The sequence below is a fragment of the Neophocaena asiaeorientalis genome, unplaced genomic scaffold (assembly GCF_003031525.2).
Source record: "Neophocaena asiaeorientalis asiaeorientalis breed wild unplaced genomic scaffold, Neophocaena_asiaeorientalis_V1.1 scaffold40, whole genome shotgun sequence".
Lineage (NCBI taxonomy): Eukaryota > Metazoa > Chordata > Mammalia > Artiodactyla > Phocoenidae > Neophocaena > Neophocaena asiaeorientalis.
This window is the reverse complement of record NW_020185335.1, coordinates 15,218,870-15,239,015: the sequence shown is the minus strand read 5'-3', so window position 1 is coordinate 15,239,015 and position 20,146 is coordinate 15,218,870. Positions and strand designations below refer to the sequence as shown.

The following is a 20,146-nucleotide window of genomic DNA, read 5'->3' as shown; positions in this document are numbered from 1 at the left end:
GAATTCTTAGTCGAAGTCGGTCCCTGGGGTCCTGAGGGGTGGGCAAGCTGAGGCATGAGGGGTGGGCAAGCTGAGGCATGAGGGGCACGTGCTAAGCCGTCATGGGGGAAGCTGTTATTTATATATCAATCTCATAAGAAACAAGGAACTTAAAACTTGACACACATTCAGCTGCCTGGGCCCCATAACCGACCTGCTAGATCAGAGCTCCCTAAAGGGGGGCTTGTGTAGGAGGACCCCTGGTGTTGGTGGAGGGTCTCGGGCTGAGGACCCCCAATGACCCTAGAATCAGGAGTGGGGGAAACGCAGAGCCGGGGTGGGTGCAGGGGGACCGTTCGAGCCCGGGGTCCCATGGGTGGGGTCAGTGCCTCTCATAGGCGGGGCACAGGATGCCACGGTACAGGGGCTCTGACAGCGCCTTCCGGGGGGGCCATGAGGATCCAATGAGATGCCGTGGGGACGTGCAGCACACGGGGCCTGGCTTCCCCCGGGGCTGAGGACCCCTGGGAGTGGACGCTGGGGGCAGAGGTACCTGAGAATGGGGGAGGGGGGAAGAGCTGCCCCACAAGGCCGGCCCAGGTTTTCTGGGCAGAGTCTGGAACTTGCCGGGACGTCCCCCCTGCCGCAGCCTTGGCGGGGGTGGGAGCTGCTCCCTCACCGGCCCCCAGCAGTCAGCACCCAACAGCGGGCCCCTCCCCAGGCACCCACGTCCTGGCCAGCTCCTGCTCGTGCTGGCTTGTGGGTGCAGGGTCCTGCCTACACGGCCCTACCCAGGCTGCCAGATGGGCAGTAAGGTTGTGCCACAGCCCTCGGGGGTCCGAGCCTCGCGGTGGGGCTTAGGGGGTGAGGGAGCAGCCCTTGGCTGGCGCGGCCCTTGAAAGGGGCTGGGCAGGAAGCCGGCTCCTGGGAGGGTGAGGCCGCCTGTCTGGCAGGTCGTTAGCCGTGTGCCCTCAGGCCACGCAGGCCAGCAGGCGGGCAGGCTTGGCTCCAGCACGGGCTGACCAGGGCTCCACACACAGCTCAGGGGTGCAGAGGTGGCGAGAGGACGGTAATCATAGCTGCCACCGCACTAAGAACGCTTCTCCTCCTCTGATCCGTGCTGCACCCCAGGGAGGTGGGGAGCCTGGCTCAGAGGCAGCCACTCGTCAGGAGGGTGGGACTCAGCTCCCTCGCACCCTGCTGTCCTCGCTCGGCCAGCCCCAAGGAAGGCAAGAGTGCAGGGTGAGCTGTGGGTGCGTCCACAGCCCCTCAGCAGCCCCCATGTCGGCCCACCTTGGAGCCAGGGCAGCCAGGACCCCCCGACCTGCCCCTTCTGGCCCCTGAGCAGGGAGACCCCTCCTCTAGGAGGGCTGCCAGTGGTGACCTCATTCTCGTGGCCGGCCTTCCAGAAGTGCCAGCCCAGCCAGAAACCCTGCGACAGGTGAGCCAGGAAACAAGGTCATCTCGGGGGGTCACGTTCCAGGGGAGCTAGAGACCCTCATGTCTCATGTGGGGACACCTCTCCTCAGGACATGAGGTCGGAGCTGGACCCCCAGGAGGGAAGGGGGAGTGGTCCGGGGTGGGTGTGAGGGCTCCGAGCTGGGGCTCTGGGTGTCGTGGGAGCAGGCCGGGGGGTAGGACCCTGGGAAGCCCCACGTGCAGGGGAAGCTGCTGGAGGGTTTCAGGCAGGAGAGATGACGTCTCCTGGATGCTGTGCAGAACCGTCACTGGCTCCCTGCTGCCCACCAGCCCGGCCCAGCCAGCCTCCTGTCGATTCCCTGCACAGCTAGAGGCCCTGCACACTCCCTGCTGCCTTTGTGTTCTCTGTCCCTGGACCACAATTGCTGTCGCTCGCGGTCTCCACACCACCTCTGCTCTTCCCCGAGGGGCTCTGTCACCTTCTGCTTTATGGCTTGGGGTGTGTGCCGAGGGCAGCCTCCAGGGCAGGGTCCCGGCACACAAGTTGCTCCGTAAACCGTGACCGAATTTCACTGAGAGCTTTGCCCTCAGCCTTTACAGAGTCAGCTCAGAGAGGTGAGGTGACTGGCCCTAGGTCACACAGCCAGGAGGCAATAGAGCCAGACTCAAACAAGATTCAAGACCTGTGGGGTTTCCACTGTGCACAGCCCTTGGGGACCCAGGACCCAGGGCTGGAGGTGGGACCTGGGAGAGCCACAGGGTGCCCCCATCCAGCCAGCCCGGAACCTCCATCCACCTGGGTTTGCTGCCTCTCCTGCAAGGAGGAGAGTTCGCGTTGATGTCAACCAGGCCTTGGAACCCTGCAGACCCACCCAAACCATACGTGCTGTGTGCCCTTGGTGGATGGCTGCACCTCTCTGTGCCTGTAAAACAGGGCTGGCAGCAGCGTCCCCCTCACAGGGTTTCCTGGGAACAGGAGCCACGACTGTCATCTTCCAGGAGCGTGTGTGTGTCTCCTTTGTAAGTGGACGGCCTCGGGCCTGCTTTCCGGGCACCGGCAGGGCACTGCCCGCTCCGTCCACAGGCCCGGCAGGCATCCGTGGGGTGGGCGCAAGGCTCCTTGCGATGTGGCACCCTCGTCATCGCGGGCTGTTGATGACGGTCCACCCTCCCTGATGGCCCCCTCCCGCCAGCTTCTCTCCATCCACTTCTCTGGTCTGCTCCACCCGTGACGCTCCAGTGAAGCCCCAACGTGGAAGGGCTTTGGAAGGTCCGACCAGGCCCTGCATCCCAGGCGTCCCAGTCTGGCACCCTAAGCGCCCTCCCTGGCCTGCTGGCGGGACTGCCTGCCCCAGGGTGGCCTGGTCAGATGAAGGGCTGGCCAGGATGGGGCTGCACCCCACAGAGGTGGCCTGGAGCCCACGGCGCTGGCCACGTTTTCCTTCTTTGGTTGTCACTGGGGACTGGCCGCCAGCCCCGTGGCCAGGCGTGGCGTTGACGGGCCCCCACAGCTGTGGCACACGTGTGCCAAGCCGTCAGCCTCCTGACAGACGGGCTGTTGGGGGGCAGGGCGCCGGGCGGGAGGGAGGCCAGCTGAGTGGACAGCAGGTGCTGCGAGGCCGGGTGGCTGCTGGTGAGCGGCTGCTTCGCCCTTCCGTGGGGCCCGGTGGGGAGGGGGCTTCTCTGCTCTCACCCCCTGGGCCCTGGAGTGCCGAGGGCATCTCCTCTCTGTAAAGGAGGATGTGGGAGCGATGAGGGGAGGTCTGCACGGTCTGGGGCACAGGTGGCGGTAAATGCCGTTCGTTAGCATTATCGCCGTTCACGGAGGTGGCTGCCCGGGTGCATGTGCGTCTCCACGTCTGCCCAGATCGTGCCGGACCCCTGGGAGGGGAGGATGGGCAGAGGCAGAGGGACAGAGCTGTCGTCCTGGTGATGGCTGACAGGTGTCAAGCCTGGCCCCCGGGAGACTCCGTCAGTGTCAGCAGGGCGAGCAGTGGCTGGGGCGACGTGGGCTGTGCCTGTTCGTTACAGGTGGGGACGCCCACCCACAATCCCAGCCGCTGTTCCCGGGTCTCGGCGGCCTGCCCCGGTGCTGGCTGACCCTGAGCTAAGATGGAGGGGGGAGGCCCAGAGGCTCACCCCCCTCCACCTGCAAAGAATACCTGGGCAGCTGCGGCCCCGGGGGCCTCCCTGGCAGCCTGTTACAAGTGCGGAGTCTCAGGCCCGCTCCGGACCTGCTGAGTTCAGGAATGGGGGTGGGGAGGCTGTCTGCGCATGCCCTCCAGGAGGGGCTGATGCAAGCAGAGTCGGGGTACCGCAGGCTTGGGGGATGCCGCCCGACTCCCTGGTCTGCAGGAGAGACAATCCAGCCTCCCCCAGGGCCACTTCCACAGTGAGAACTCCAGCCCGGCTCTGGCTGGCCAGAGTTCTGAAAGCTACACCCTCCAGCCCACCTGAAATGGGCCGACCCAAGCCTGCTCTCCGGTCCTAGGTGGGTGGGATGTCAGCCACCTGTGAGCACACCTGGGGCTTATCTGGGGCAGGCTGGGGCCTGGGACGGGCTCTGTAGGCAGAGCCAGAAGCTACCTGGGGGCCATCTGGGAGTCGCCCACCTGGGCCCCCAGCAACATAGGCCCACGTCCAGCTGCTGGGGCCCTTAGCCGGGAACCAGGTGGGGCTGGGCGGCACCGACCCCTGTGCCCCTCGGCCTGCTTCACCCGTGCTCTCTCTCTCTCTGTCTCTCTCTCCTTTCCCCCACCCCGGTGGCCATGGCGCCCACAGCGGACAGGAAGGAGAAGGCCTCCGCGATGCCTGGCTCCCCAGCCGAGGTGAAGACGCAGCCCCAGGCCACGCCCCCCAGCATGCCGCCCCCGCCGCCCGCCGCATCCCAGGGGGCCACGCGACACCCCCCCTTCACACCCCACACAAGTGAGTAACCCCAGGGCCCGGCCCCGAGGGGCGCAGCAGGGAGAGGCACCTCCGGGGGTCCCTCGAGCCCGTTAAGGTCCGAGCTTCCATCCTGGACCTGTAAACGCCCCTGTTGGGCCTTTAAGAGGGAGGATGTCATCATGGGTCAGGGCCCACGCTTTGAGGTTCGGGTCCCAGCTCTTCTGCTTGGTAGCTGTGAGGCTTTGGGCAAACTTCTTAACCTCTCTGGGCCTGGCGTTCCTCATCTGGAAAGCCGGGCTGGTCATGGCCCCTGCCTCAAGGAGCTGCTGTGAGGGCGAGTGAGTTAGAAGTTCTTAGCACGGTGGGCACACGGTGAGCATTCTGTCAAGGTTAGCTGCTGTACTGGAGCTCAGAGAGGGATGAGGGCTTCCCCACGGTCACACAGCAGGTCACTTGCATGTGGGTGAATCCTTTTGGGCCCACACGCCCTGGAGGGCCCATTGGAGGCAGCTGTGGCCTTGGAGGAGCTCTGCGACCAGGCCTGAGCCGGGTGTGTGGGTGGGCCAGGAGCTGGGGTCAGGGGGGCCTCGGCTGCCAGCAACGTGGTGGGCAGACCTGACCCCCAGGTGGTATCTCGCTGGCCCTGGGCCCTGGGTTGAGCGTCTCGGCACACACAGAGGGTCTGGGTGGGCTTCGGAATCCACAGCCACCACCTGAGCCCCGGTCCTTTGAGTCAGAGCAGTTGAGGAGGAGACCCCCGGCTTGGGCTGGTATGGGGGACACTGTTCCCTGTCCCCTCGACCAAGGTCTCAGCAGTGTGTCCTAGGTGTTTCTGGCAGGCAGTCCACGTGCCTCCCCCACCCACATGTTCAGAAGCCAGAAAGCCCCACACTGGGGGACCCTTCCCCAGGCTTTGAAACCCTAATGAAGCCCGTCTCTGGGGCAGGAACCTCAAATGCCTTGGCCTCGTGGCCCCTGGCTCCCACCGGGTTCATCGGGCTCCACTCCGCCCACCCAGGGTCCTGGGCTCTGCTCAGAGCCTTTATTCCTGGGCGTGAAGGGTACTGGTTCTGCCCTCCGAGGCCAGGCAGCGGCCCCCACCTGGAGAAGGAGGTCGGGCTGGGCCCCTTGTTGTAGGATGTCGGCTGTGAGCCGGTCTCTGTTGGGAGATGGGGTAACACCACCTGCTCCCAGGAGCAGCCACCTGAAAGCAGGGCGACCCCCTGCACAGTGGGAGCTTAATGGCCAAGCACCCCTCCCCACACATCGCTTGGCACAGAATGTTCCAGCTTCTGTCCCCGCGGGGTCGGTCTGAGTGGGGGTCCCCACATGTGCCGGAGACTGGGGTGGGCCCGGCCCTGCCTCCCACCCCGGGGCCCTGCCCTCTGCCATCCTGGCTGCGCAGCCTGCACTGACCGCATGGGAGTGGCCAGAGGTGGCCGTGCCTTGTCTCATTCACTCTTCTCGCCCGGGGACTGTCACCCCTCCCTCTTTTCCAGAAGAGTCAGTCCTCACCTCGGGCTGAGCCGCAGGCCGGTCTCCGTCCACTGACCGCTGCCTCCCCGTGCGGCCTCGTGGGTGGAGAGGGGAGGCTCCAGCCTGGCGAAACTTCCCCCTTGTACGCTCAGCCCGGGCGGGAAAAGGAGTTCTTCCTGACGGGGCAACAGCGGCTCCCCCTGGGAAGATGACCTGCCCCACAACTGTTGTCCGGGTTCCAAGCAGGAGAGACCAGCAGACCATCTGAGGGTCTGGTCGAGGGCTCCGACCCGGGGACCCCGACCCTCGTGGGCGCGACTCCCTGGCCTGCTTTTCTTCCCGGTCCAGGAGCCCGTGTTCCAGACAGTGCTGGTCTGGGAACCAGATGTTCCAGGCTGTGGACTGGGCTGGGGTCAGCTGACACCACCGGCTCGCCGCCGTGAGGCCTGCGAACAGACGTGCGGGAGGCAGCCTGCGTGTGGCTCAGGGTCCGTCCCCTCTCGTTGGGGTCCCGGCTCCGTTTAGAGCATGGAGGTTATGAGAGACAAGAGCGTCTTTCTTTCCTAAGCTGATGCCTAGTGCTATCTGGCTGCTGGGGGCTTTTGTCTTAAGTGTCAGGCTTCCTCCAAGGTGGCCTCAGATTTGTTCCCTAACCCACGAATTCCCTGAAAGCAGGGTGGTTAACCGCATCTGTGCACCTGCTGATGGGAGCCAGAGTAGACGGAGCCCCTGCGTTCCCTGTGGATTCCTGCCAAGAACCTCCCCAGATTCCCCAGGACCGGCCTGCGAGCCAAGCTGACCAGAGACTGACCTTGAGCCATGGCTTGAGGGCTGTGGTTCTTCTTGCCTGGTGACTGCCCTGGACACGAATTCATTTTAGAGTTGAAGCTGTGGTGTGGCTCGGGACTGGGGCAGAGGGCTGAGAGAACTCTGGGGAGGGATGTAGGGAGCTGCTCGGCAGCTGGGAGGACCCTTAAGGGGCTAGCGCTCCATCCTGCCCTTGATTACCCCCTGTGACGGGGGGCTCAGTCTCTGTTGACAGTGCTACAGCTTGTCTCCTTGCGGCTTTTGCCCACTAACTCCAGCTCAGACGAATCAAATCTCTCTTCCTCTTTGGTGCTTCTGCCCTTCACGGCAGCTCAGACCTGGGCTTCGTTTCGGAACCACCGTTGGTTTGTCTGTTGACCTCAAGCCCATCACCTGGGCTCCGGGTCCCTGAGGATGGTGCCGAGTGGGGTCACCAGGCGCTTTCCAGAAACACAGCTGTTAAGAGCCAGGGTGTCCCACCCGTACCCAGGGAGGTGCCAGAATCCTTGTGGAGCCCCAGATGTTCCCACCAGAAATGGCCCTAAGACATCCCCTGATCCAGCCCATTTTTCAGAGAAAGAAGCCGAGGCCCAGAGAAGGTTGTGGACTGGCCCAAGGTGGTGACAGAGTCCCAATCCCCAAAACGCTGTCGAGAGGCAGGGGAGGGGCCGACTGTAGACGCCCCCCAGGGCAGCGTCCGGTGCCCGGCCTCCCTCCTCACAGCGTGCTTTTCTTATTTTGCTTACAGATCGAGAGGACGGGCCTGCGATGTCTCTGCCCCACGGCCGTTTTCATGGCTGCTTAAAATGGTCTATGGTCTGTCTTTGTAAGTAAAATAACAAAAACCACGGCCACCCGGGAGGTCCTCACCCGGCGCCCACTGCTCTGCCTGCACCCCTGCATCTGCCGGGCTAGGCCTCTCTTAGGGGATGGAGCCCAAGGGACAGACCCAGGAGAGCAGAGCAGCCAGGATCCCCAAGTCACAGACTGAGTTCACACCCAGCCCTGCCGCTCACGCGCTCTGTGGCCTCAGGCAGGCGGATGGCCTCGCTCAGCTTCCTTTTCCCCAACTCAAAACAGGGCGAGTCAGGCAGGTCCCACAGCTGCAAGAAGGTCAGATGTCAGTGGCCAGTCCACAGCCCATCTCAAGGGCAGACCCCAGCCTGGGGCAGACCCCACGCTTACCCTTCCAGGCACAGTGTCCACAGGCAGGGACCACCACCTGTAGAAAGAAAGTTATGGAGCCCACGCCAAGGGTGATCGCACGAAGCCCTGGGCCACGTCAGCATGAAGTCTGGCCCACGCGGGGTGCTCAGCAGATGTCGGTCCCTAGTGGACGTTCCCGTCCAAGTGCCCAAGCCGCAGCTGATGCCCTCAGGCGAGGCTCTCATGGGGCGATGCTGGCAGTGTGTGTCAGCCAGCAAGCGCAGCGGGCTCGCCCATCTGGGCCGGCCCGATGTAAACCCAGGTGTGGCATCATCTAGGGCCTGGCGTGTCCACGGAGCTGCGGTGCTGTGAGGCCTGTGAGCTTTGTGTGGACAGGAGGACGGGGATTCCCAGCACCAAGGCTGGGAGGGGGGCTGGCGGGAGGGGCTGTTTTCGGTGCCTCGTCCTAGCCCCCCCGGCCCAGGCCCCGGGACTGGGGGAGCCGTGGGGTGCTGCGCTGTGCCCCCAAACCTCGGCCGGGACACGTGTGGTCTATCTTAGTAACACACCTGTTGTGGGAATGAAAGCACTTGTGGCCGAGGGTTATTTTCGGCGTCTCTTTAGCAAGCTGCTGAGACTGCCCGGCAGCCTGGGAGGGAGTGCAGCGAGCGAGGGCAGGCCGGCCGCCGGGAGGACCGGGCGCCGAGGGCAAGCGGGTAAGGGCGCCACAGGGAGGCCAGGCCAGGGGCTGGCGGGCGGGGTCCCAGGAGGCACGGATAGCCGCACGTCTTCGAAGCCCCTGAGGATCCAGACCCCGAGCGACAGCCCAGCTCTGCCGTGAGTGACCAGAAGCCCCCGCTGCGGTGAGGTCCCCATGCAGCAGGCCACCTCCCGGCCTGTCTGGGGTGACCACCAGCGGCTGTCATCAGTCTCGACCAGGGTGTGTGTGTGTGTGTGCGTGTGCGTGTGTGTGTGTGTGCGCGCGCGCGCGTCAGCTCCACAATGACAGAGAAAATTAGCACAACAGCAAGGTCTTCTGGTCCAAGGGTGCCCTGGACACACCTCGGAGAGCGTGAGGGACAGGACCCTTCGTGTTTTGTGTCTGGAGCTCCTTCCATCCCAGAACGAGAGCAAGTCCCCAGAGTGACTGTCCTGTAGGATTAGCCCTGAGCCGGCGTGCCACCTGTGGGTCCTGGAAGGAGCTTCTAAGGTCGCCCAGACCAGGGGGGCAAACAGGTTTCAACCTGCACTGTGTCTCCAGGGAGGGAGACGCGGCACCAAGGGCCGAGTGAAGGGCACGGGCCCCAGGAGCGGAGCGGGTCACCACGCCTGCAGCCCGCCCCCTCTCGGGACACAGAGGCAGCACGTCTGTTCTGGCGCCAACCCTGGCTTGCAACCAGGGCTTTCCAAACGTCTGTTACATGGGGCCGGTTATCGATGAGCCATCACCCAACACGTAAAAGCAATCAGGTCAGGCGTTTCCGGCGCCTTCCAGTGGGAGAAGGATAACCTGGGTCCTGCGAGGGGGAGCATGCAGCAGACGGAACACCCCGTCCTCCGGGCCCAGAAGCCCCACCTCTGGTTTGGGCCCAGGGCCGTTTGCTGATGAGGAAACGGGGGCCAGACACGGCATGTCTGGGCTGGTCCAGGACGTCCGCTCCCAACCAGGGTGCTTATCTTGCGCCCACAAGGGCTGGGCTGCGTTAGTCTGCCTCTGAGGGTCTGCGGAGTACCAGGGCCCCCGGGGGACGGGAGGCGACCTTGAGCACTGTGTGCGCTCTTCAGGGACTGTGAGGCCCCTTGCCTGGGGCTTAGGTGGCTGGTCCCTGGCCCGCAGCTCAGGGCAGGGGGGCCGGGGGGAGCGTTCGCAGGTGTCGGCAGGCGGGTCATGGAAGCTGAAGGTGCAAGCAGAGCCGACCAGACAGCGGGCTCGGGTTAACGGGGTGCTCCAGTTCCAGCTCCCAGGGGGATGGCGCAGGCCTAGGGCTGGAGGGGAGCTCCAGGCTGGAGGGGAGCTCCCACAGGCCTGCAGGGGCGGGTGGAGCCGGCAACCGGGACCTGGAGAACCAAGCCCTGGGATAGCCGAGGCCCAGGGAGGAGGGGTGGGCGTGCGGCCACCTCACGTGCCCCCGCCCTTGCAGGCTGGGCGAAGCCAGGACGGCGGAGGCCTCCCCCCAGAGCCAGGTCAGGATAGCCGGGCTGGCGTGGTCTGGAGGGGCAGAGCGACACACCCTCCGTCTGTGCTGTGGCTGTTCAGAAGGGGCCAGTTCCCAGAGCCGAGCCCAGCAGCATCCCCATCCCGGAGCAGGGGGCTGCTGCTCCCCCGTCTCCACACACACAGGCCCCGGCAGATGCTGGAGCCCTGGAGAAACCCGGCCCTGAGAAAACAGCAGCTCTGAGCTGTCCTGTATCCCCAGATCCCTAGTCCAGCGAGGCGTGAGCGCACAGCCTCTGCACCGACCCAGCCAGACAAGGCGGGAGGGCCAGGGCACGGGCCTTGGGGACCACAGTTGAGTGAGTGAGAAGCGCGCCTGCACGTGTGCGTGTGCTAGTGTGCTGTATGGGTGTGCACATGGGTGCGCCGCGCCCGTGTGCGCACGTGTGTGTGTACATAGGTCTTTGTGGGCTGTGCACTGGGTCCGTGTGCACATGCGTGTGTGCGAGCACGCGTGAGGTCTGTGCACGTGTGTGCACGTTTAGGTATCTGTGCACGCACGTATACGCGTGTATGCGAGCATGAGTGCACGTGTGTCTGGCATGTTGCGCGAGGTGCGTGCAGGGCTGCTGAGGGAGGGAAGGTGTGCGGAGTGCGGGGTGTGGGCGAGGGTGGGCTTCGGGACGGTCGTGTAGGGAGCACAGACGTGCGCGGGAGCGGGAGTTGGGTGTGCAAGCAGGAGTGTGAAGGCGCGGGTCCCGTGCAGCCTTCCCGTGTCCAGACCCCCTCCGCCATCACCGAGGGCCCTGGGAGCCCACGACCTCTGATCTCTGTGCAGGCCCTGGTGCAGGGGAGTGGGGTGCAGGTGGTCAGGCTCTGCAAGGCTCCCCGGCCCTGGGGCAGACTCAGCTGAGGGTCACGGTCCTGCCCCTGGTCCCCTTCACAGCATCCCAGTGTCTGTCACCACAGGCACCCACAGTGCCGCTCCGGGGCCCCCGCACAAGCTCAGCGCAAGCCCCTCGGGTCACCTGCTCGTCCTCCGCACGCAGCTGGGGCCCGTGTGCGCACACGTCCACCCGTGCAGCAGCCCCAGACAGCAGCTGTGCGGTGTCCCCCCGCCAGCATCCAACCCCGCTTGTCCCGGGGGTACAGGCTCCCCTGCCCCACCTTGAGCCCCGTCAGCCTGGCACCGGGGCCCTCATGCGGGTGACGGCACCTGCGTAGGCACTGGGGCGTGGCTTTGGGCCGTCGTGGTGGGGGGGTGGTCACTACCCTTTAGGGGGGGATGAGGGACCTCCCCGTGGAAGAGGAGGGTGGGCCCGCAGATCCCGGTTGTGGGGAAGCCCCTCTACCTGTTCACAGGAGATGCGTGTCTGCCAGGCAGCGTGCGGCCGTGGTGTCCCCCGGGTGTGGAGGGCCTGACTGCGCGGCCCAGAGCAAAGCCGAAGGGCCGCTGAGCCCGGGCCACACCTGGATCACGTCTGTACTCCCGCCCTGCCGGGGCCCCAGTTTGTGCGTCTGTAAAGGGTGTCCGTGGGGCCCGGCCGCCCTGCAGCGTCTTCAGCCCGCCTCTCCCCGCGCAGTGATGAACGGCAGCAGCCCCTCGCCCACGGCCGTCAGCGGCACCCCGTCCACGCCCAGCGGCTTCAGCAATGGGCCAGCCACCTCGTGCACCGCCGCGCTGTCCACACAGCAGCTGCCCCCAGCCTGCGGGGCGCGGCAGCTCAGCAAACTCAAGCGCTTCCTGGCCACCCTGCAGCAGTTCGGCAGTGACATCTCCCCGGAGATTGGGGAGCGCGTGCGCACGCTGGTGCTGGGGCTCGTGGTGAGTCGGGTGGGGACGTGGTGACCCCGGGCCGGGCCGGGCCAGCCCTCAGTCTCTGCCCTCCTCTCCCTGGGGCTGAAGCAAGGTGTTTTCTCCCCCCGCCCCGCCCCCCAGAACTCCACGCTGACCATCGAGGAGTTCCATTCCAAGCTCCAGGAGGCCACCAACTTCCCGCTGCGGCCGTTCGTCATCCCCTTCCTGAAGGTAGGGACAAACCCACTTCCCCTGCGCTGGGGCCCCAGGAGCCCCGAGTCTTTTCTCTGCCAGCTCAGATCAGCCACTGTTCTCAAGACTCTGACTCCCCTGTCCCCCGGGGGGGATCAGTGCTGACCCGTCGTCGCGGCCGACTCCAGCAAGCTCGCTGCCAGGCCAGAGTAGTCAGCCACCCGACCCTGTGCTCGGAGACCAAGCTCCCAGGCTCAATCCTGTTATATTAGTGACCAATACACTCAGCCGCTCGAGAAGCTATTTTTTGAGCACCTGCTCTATGCCAGCCGACAACAACGGCCATAGACTCTGGAGCTACAGGGAGGGTGCGTTCTGATGAGGATAGAGGAGGGCGAGGGAGGAGAGTGGGGAACAGAGCCAGGCAGCGGGGACAGCACATGCAAAGGCCTTGAGGCAGGGGTGTGCCTGCTGTGTTTGAGGAGCAGCGAGGGTGTACCTGGAACGGAGTGAGGGGAGGGGGACAGTGGACAGACGGTGGTCATGTGGGTAAGCAGACAGATGGCTGAGTGGGTGTCAGTTGGAAGGCAGCCGTGTGGTCACCACGGAAGATAAACAGTGGACCAGGGCCTCTCGGTAGTTGGTGTTGGATTGGTGGCAGCAACACCAGGGTGTGTGGGCAATGCAGGTTCCCGGGCCCCAGCCCGGACCCACTGAGTCAGAATCTGCATTTTAACAAGGTGCTGGGCAACGTGTATGCACAAGACGGGGACAAGCGTTAGACCCGTGTCTCCCCTGCAGTGCTCCTCAGGGCCTTCGCTCCCCTCGAGGGCCGCACATCTCCCAGAGGGGGCGGAGGTGAAATGCTTCCCAAATGTATTTGACCACGGGTGCCCCTGCTGGCGCGCATCTCCTCAGGTCAGGTTCCACAGAGCTCGCTTGGGAGATGCCCGCCCTGGAGCGCCTGGTGGGCTCTCGTTTCCCAGGCCCAGGTGGGGCTCCCAGCCATAGGCCATGCTCGCCTGCACAGCTGCACCCTGGTGGGGCCTGCCTTTCAGAGGGTCGTGAAGACAGGCCATCCCAGACGTGCCCAGATGCGAGCCCTAACCCTGCCGCTTAGCCCCCACTGTCCTGGGCCAAGCTAGTTCACCCCTCTGTGCCTCAGTTTCCGCAGCTGTGACGTGGGAACCATTCTCAGGCTATTGGGAAGGTTGTGGGGAGACACGCAGGTAAAGACTTCGGGACGTGCTCGACTGCCACTGGGCGTCATCATCTGGGGATTTCAGGTGTTCTGCAGACGACGCGTCCTTTGCAGCTGCCCCTGCTGAGCCTCCCCAGCAGCCCTCGGGGTGCGGGGGGGTGGCGCAGGCACTGCCGCTGTTCCCGGTTAACAGGCGGGGAAACTGAGGCCCTGAGGTCCCCTCTGGTGGAGGGGTGGAGCAAAGCCGGAGCCCCGATCCCTCCAGCTCCAAGCCTCCCAGCCTACCCGGGGTGTGCCCCAGGCCCGCATCTCCTTGCAAGGGGACCCCACATCCGCTCCCTCCTCCCGCCTTCCCGCCCACACCCCGCTGAGCTCGCTGTGAGCTGGGCTGAGGGTTTGCCCACCTGGCAGTCATTTGCAATTCATCAGGAGCCCTTCCCGCTCCTCCCTGCTTTCAACGTACTGCTGACTCCACGCTCCCCATCGTGGGGGACGCAGTGCCTGCTTATCCTGTCAGATTAGACATTTACAGCACAGGCCCCACCCGCCCGTGTCCGCTGCCCTTGTTTATCAGAGGAGCAGGAGCAGGGAAAACACGCCGCATCCCCGCGCCGCCCCGGCCAGGCCCACTCGCCCTGGCATCCCCGCATCCTCCCAGGCACACCCCAGTGAGGCGCCAGACGGGACGCGCAGGCCTGGCAGTGCCTGCCTCGCTGTGCCCCCTGCCCACAGCGCAGTCACGGGGCTGTCGGAGCTGTGGCGCCCCGATTGCTCTCCTGGTGATGGGGCAGCTGGGTGAGGGCCCTGGGGCAGCTGGGTGAGGGCCCTGGGCCGGCGGGCTGTCAGGGACAGAGTCCATTCGTCTGCCAGACGTGGGGCTCCTGGGAGTGGCCAGTCCTGTTCCCAGGGCTTGTGGACAAGTCGTCGCGGCCCTGCCTGGGAAGTGCCCCGCCCCTGCCCCCCCCCCACTCACCGTGGGACCCTGGCCTCCTGAGCACACAGAGTGCCGCAGGGAGCCTGGGGGCGTGCCGGCCTGCTGGGCGGCCTCGGTTTCCCCACCTGCGACCTGGGAGCAGCGGGGGCACCGTCTTCCTGGGGATTGACGGCCTCCCAGGCCCAACCGTGGCGCACCCATGTGGTGGCCCTTGGCGCCATCTCCTATAGCAGAGGCAGGAGCAGTGGCCAGCCCACCCGGCTCAAACCCAGCTCTGCCCTTGGGCAACCGGAACTCCCACTTCCCAGTCCCCTCCCGGGTCCCTGGGGTGTGACAGCCCACCTCCTCAGGTGGGACTGGGAGAATTAACTCATGAGAAGCTCGTGGGAGCCTCACACTCAGGATGGGAGGAGCCAGAGCTTCTTGCAGCTCCAGCTGCAGGTGAGGCAGAAGTCAGAGAAGTTAAGTGACTTGCCCACGGTCACACAGCACAGCCAGGGTGGGCAGACACAGGGCCTGCAGTGGAGTGTGGGGCAGTGGAGGAGGTCCCTGGGAAAGCAGTGGAAACATCATAAACCCTCACCGAATGGGAGACACCTGCTCCAGTAACGCTGACTGCGGGTGTTTCTGCAAACACTGATTTCCCTCCGGCCGGTCCCGTCTGTGAAGGGGGCAGCATGGAACCTTCTTTCAGGTGGCAGAGCTGGGATTCACCAGCTCGGTCTGTCCAGCATCTCAGTGGCAAGGCCTCCCAGGCCCTGGAGACAGAACTGGGGCTGCTGCCCAGGAAGGAGATGCGCACCGCCCCCCGTAGTGTCTATGCATTTCTTCTGGGCCCTGGTCCCCGTTCCCCCAGCCAAAGGCCCCAGGTCCCCTGCACCCTCTCCTGAGCCTGACGCTGTGCGGGGCTGAGTGGTGGGGCTTTCCGGAAGCTGGGAGATGCTGCCCCGCCCAGCCAGCCCTCCACCCGTGGCCCCGGCTCGCAGCTGGGTCCAGCCGGCCAGGAATCCAGATGTTTCCATGGCTCTAACAGCAAGCAGCCAGGGCCCGTGCTGTCCCCCGCCCCGCTGCACCAGGAGAGGAGGGGCTGGCGAGGGGGAGGGAGGATGTTTGGCGTCCTCGGACCTCCCGGGACCTCCTTTCCCAGCTCCCGCTCCTAACGTGTTCGACAGATGGCGGGCTGGCCCCTGTTCAGCTATCCAAGTAGGAAAAGCACAGGCCTGGCAGCCGGCACTGCTTGACGAAAACGCATTGGCTGCTTGATCACGTCCGGGTGGATGCGCTAGTCGGGGCTGGTGGTGCAGAGGCGGGAGAGGCTGCTGAGGTGGCTTTGAAACACCGTGAGAAACTTGGGGAACTGCACTTCGTTACAAATACTTAGAACTCTGGCCCTCCCAAGCGGCCTGCCGCTGGGCCCCCACCCAGCCGGCATCCCCCCACGGTGGATCTGGGGAGACCGCCGAGCCCCCGGGGCCCTGCCGTGCTCGCTGGGAGGCCTAGAGCAGGGCGGAGGCGGGAGGGCACGGCAGTTACGCACGGTGGTCACAGGCGGGATCTGCGTTCGCATCCCGCGCCCACCCCCCACGTGCCATTCTGCTCCCTGTGCTGTGGCGTCCTCACCCACAAACGTGGAACCCAGCGGTCGTGTCCAACTCCGGGAGGTGACACGCGTGACGGCCCAGAGCGGTGTGGGTACACGGATACCTTCGTTCAAGGCTGGGCTGGGAACCCGCAGAAAGCGGGCAGGCGGGACCAGCCAGCGCACGCTGGGGTCTGCGGCAGGTGTGCTGGGGTCCTGCTCGTCCGCTGCGGTGACCGCGTGCAGGGCTGCCCCGTCCCCTCTGAGCCTCACTCTCCTCCTCCGTGCGGGCGGTCGTCTGGGGCCTGTTTCCTCAGGCGCAGGCAGCGGGTCCTGGTGGGGAGCCCGCCTCGATTTCTCCAGATGCCCATGCAGGAGGGAGCCTGGTGAAGGGGAAAACCCCCAAACCGCTGGGTCTCCTGGGGGGCACGGTCCCGCCTCATCCCCAGGCTGTAGCAGAGGAACTCGAGGCCCAGAGCGGTCGTGCGGCTTGCCCGGAGTCACACAGCAAGGCTGGCCGGTGGCGCCCCTGCCTCACCTCCGAGCCCCCGGCGCCCTGACCTCAGTCAGCAGCCAGTCCAAGCCCCTCCCCGCCCCCCACAGGCTAGCCTGCCCCTGCTGCAGCGGGAGCTCCTGCACTGTGCCCGCCTGGCAAAGCAGACGCCCGCCCAGTACCTGGCCCAGCACGAGCAGCTCCTGCTGGATGCCAGCGCCTCTTCCCCCAGCGACTCCTCGGAGCTCCTACCGGAGGTCAACGAGAACGGCAAGAGGAGGACACCTGACAGGTACCTGGGGGGACGGTGGAGGGGCCGGCTCTCTCCCTGCCTGGCTCTCGAGAGCTGCGCTGGCGCCGAGGCTTAGCGGGCGCCCCAGTTCTGGGGCTGAGAGAACGCAGGCCGACACCACGTTGCGTTCTGTGGCAGCCGCTGCTGGGTTGGTCGGGTTCAGCCTGAGGTGCGAGGCCGCTGAACAGGCTGAATCACCGGGAGGCCGCCCTGTATGGCTGTGGCGGGTTCTCCTGAGGACTCGGATGCCCCGGGAGGACGGGGGCGGAGGCAGGACAGACGCTGCCTGGCCGGCGTGCCCTGGCTGTTCCCTTCGTGCTGGACGTGCACCCCGAGTGTCCAGCAGCCCGAGGTGCCCAGGTGCCTGGGCTGGCCCGCACTGCTGGGTCATAGCGTGGGTACCTGTCCTGCTGATGGGGGAGGGTGTCTCCCCCACTCTCTCCAAGGAGGCCCAGGCTTCCTGACCACCTCACCCCAGGAGCCCCAGAGGAGGGGGAAGAGGGGCGCACCAGGCTGGGCCCCCAGCGGCCGGGTCTGATCTCTCCCGTTGTTCACCTCGGTCTGTCTCCTCCTCTCTCGCTCGCTCGCTCTCTGCCCGCGCCCCGACCTTCCCCTCACCCCTCTGTCCACGGATCGTGGCCCCGTGACCACTGTCCCCTGCCTGCTCTTGGGACCAGGACCAAAGAGAACGGGTCAGACCGTGACCCTCTGCACCCGGACCACCTCAGCAAACGGCCGTGCACCCTGAGCCCCGCCCAGCGCTGCAGTCCCAGCAACGGGCTGCCCCAGCCCACGCCGCCTCCGCACTACCGCCTGGAGGACATGGCCGTGGCCCACCACTTCCGGGACTCCTACCGCCACCTTGACCCCCGGGAGCTGCGGGAGCGCCATCGGCAGCTGGGTGAGCGGCGCGCTGCGGGGGTGCACGCGTGCGCCAAGTGGAGGTGGGGGCGGGCGGAGCATCCGGGGCTACCGTGTGCTCGTGAACGCTGGCGCTGTCCGGGGAGGATGGGCACTGAGGACGTGGGTGCAGAGGAGAGATTTGCGCCCCACCCCGCCTGGGCTGCGCCCAGAAGCCTGAGGGACAGCCATCTTTCCCGGGGTGGGGCAACTGGATGCCGCCACCTCAGGGCCAGGAGGGCCCCTCCCCATGGCAGGTGGGCGCCGTGGCTGCAGAGGTGCCTGTCCTGGGGACTCCGCAGGGCCAGGTACGGGATCTAGAGCCGCTCAGGATGCACTGGCAGCCGGGAGAGACCCGGCATGTGGGGGGTCCCCAAGCCGCAGGAGTTGCAGCCCCCGCCTCCAACGCACAGGCACCCCGAGGGAAAGCAGAGGCACCACTGAGCACACACGGCGGGTCCTGCTACACCAAAACACCAAATCCGTAGAGGGTGGTCCGTGCAAGAACAAAGGAGATCAGGGAGGCTGGGCGCTGGGGCGACACCCCCCGGGGTCAGGACTGCCTGGTCCTCCGAGCTCCCCCAGGTGTGCCCTTGGGCAGGTCACGTGCCCTGCATGCCTGCTTCCTCCCTGCTGGCTGGGTTTAAGAGCAGCCCCACCTTCAGGGGGTGAGAGGGTGTTAATACAGGGCCTGGCCCAGAGTGGGTGCTGAGACCCAGCTGTCACTGGTGGTGGTATGGCAGGTCCCGGGGGTCCTCTTGTTGGCATTGTATGTTTTGCTGGGTCCTAGAAGGCAGCACCCCAATGTGTTCTGACACACCTGTGTGATGTGTTAGCATGCCCACATCACAGATGGGGAGACTGAGGCCCAAAGGGGTAACAGGCCCAAAGTCGTCTAGCTACCATGACTGACCTTCTGACCTTCCTCTGTGCTGGGTCAAAGGGATGAATAAGATTAGCCTCTGCCCCAGGGACCCTCCCCCCCCAGCGTTTTGGTGAGGGAACCTGGAAACAGCTGCCCCTGAGGCAGAGGCCCAGGGCACCGATGGTGGGCCCAGAGGAAGGGTCAGCAGAGGCCTTGCCCCTGCCTCCTCCCCCTGGAAGCTTCCAGGGCCCGGGCCCGGGCAGCAGGTGACAGCGTCTGGCTCCCTGCAGCTGGGTCAGGCAGGTGCTAATTCCCGCCCGCTTCTGCTAAAGCAAAAATAGACACCAGCTGTCAGGCAGATCCCAGCTCCGTGGGCAGCAAGGCAGGGCATCGGTGCAGGCCCCAGCTCCGTGGGCAGCAGGGCAGGGCGGTGCACCGCGGGCCCCAGGTCCGTGGGCAGCAGGGCAGGGCGTCAGTGCAGGCCCAGCTCCGTGGGCAGCAGGGCAGGGCGGTGCACCGCGGGCCCCAGGTCCGTGGGCAGCAGGGCAGGGCGGTGTACCGTGGGCTGTGGCGTTGGTGCAGGCCCCAGCTCCGTGGGCAGCAGGGCAGGGCGTCGGTGCAGCCCTAGCTCCGTGGGCAGCAGGGCAGGGCGTCGGTGCAGGCCCCAGCTCCGTGGGCAGCAGGGCGGGGCGTCGGTGCAGGCCCAGCTCCGTGGGCAGCAGGGCAGGGCGTCGGGGCAGGCCCAGCTCCATGGGCAGCAGGGCAGGGCGGTGCACCGTGGGCTGTGGCGTTGGTGCAGGCCCCAGCTCCGTGGGCAGCAGGGCAGGGTGCTGTACCACGGGCTGTGGCTACTACCTCCCACCTCTGCTGCAGTTTGGGTAGGCATTTCAGGTTTGGGGGCTAAAAAAGGCCTAAGTAGACCCCAGCCCAGGAAGCATGGGCCCTGCTGGGTCACAGTGGGGTGTGCATATTCGGTATTTCAAAAAGTGTAGGAGGAGCTGCTGTGAGGAAGCCAGACGCTGCCCTGCTGGTGTGAATTTCTCAGCTCTCAGTTGTTTGTTTTGTTTCTGATTACGGGGTGTGGGCACTCCATTGTTTCAGTCTCTGGAGCTATACCAGCCAGTGGCTAAGGGCACAGCCCCAGCTCCAGCCGACCTTGCTTTACTTTGGTCTACATGTCCCTGTAACCAGTCTCAGTTTCCTCATCTATAAAATGGAAATAACGGCAGAACCCCTCCCCCACACACACGGTTGGAGGTTGAGGCAGGGATGAACCCGTAAAGCCCTTAGCACAGAGCCCTGCTCCACACCCAGGGCCCTCCCCTCCATCTCGTCTCCTGGGAGTCTTATCACACCTCCGGGAGGCAGGCAGGGTGGGGGAAACTGAGGCCACAAGCAAGACAAAGGGCCCAGGTCCCATGGGGAATGAGTGTCAGGGCTCTGGCTTTTCCCGACCCCACTGTTTCCCAGGAGACCACACTTAGACCTGCTCACCTGAGACCCAGCAGATAAGCCGGATCACCCCTCTTACCAGGCTGGAGCTCGGCCCAGGGGACACAGAGGTGAACAGGCCACACTGGCCCTGCCCTGGGGACTGACACAGTCTGTTGGCAGGACTGAGAATAAGCAAAGAAGCACCTATAATTACTACACAACCAGAGATACATGGGGCTTAAGGAAGCCTGAGAGCCCAAGGCTGCTGAGGAGGAAGGAGCCTGTGACCTGTGCTTTGAAGGACGCATAGGAGTCCAGCTAGCTCCGGGGAAGCAGTAAAGTATGGGTGAAGCCAGGCAGCCACAGGAGGCCCTGAGCAGTGGGGAAGCCCCTTGACTGAGGTCTGAGGCCACTATGCCAGCAGCAGGGGGCAGAAAGAGTGAGAGTGGCTGGATTTGGAGGTGGGGGAGGGGTGGCCAAAGCGCGGGATGGGGACAGGGGTCTCTTCCTCCGAAGCATGAGTAGAGGCCAGGCCTGTTCCTGAGCCCCCAGGGCAGTGGGCAGACGTCAGTGCCCAGGGTTCTCTT

At 65.4% G+C, this 20,146-nt stretch overlaps 1 protein-coding gene across 1 annotated transcript in view; it reads left to right on the top strand.

Moving 5' to 3' along the window:
- Positions 1-20,146, top strand: part of CBFA2T3 (CBFA2/RUNX1 partner transcriptional co-repressor 3) — a 77,850-nt gene that overhangs the window by 54,216 nt on the left and 3,488 nt on the right. The window contains exons 2-7 of the mRNA XM_024735744.1: positions 4,180-4,326; positions 7,319-7,396; positions 11,455-11,696; positions 11,811-11,900; positions 16,179-16,360; positions 17,038-17,568. Coding sequence (XP_024591512.1) covers positions 4,180-4,326; positions 7,319-7,396; positions 11,455-11,696; positions 11,811-11,900; positions 16,179-16,360; positions 17,038-17,568 — 1,270 coding nt within the window. The remainder of the gene's footprint in view (positions 1-4,179; positions 4,327-7,318; positions 7,397-11,454; positions 11,697-11,810; positions 11,901-16,178; positions 16,361-17,037; positions 17,569-20,146) is intronic.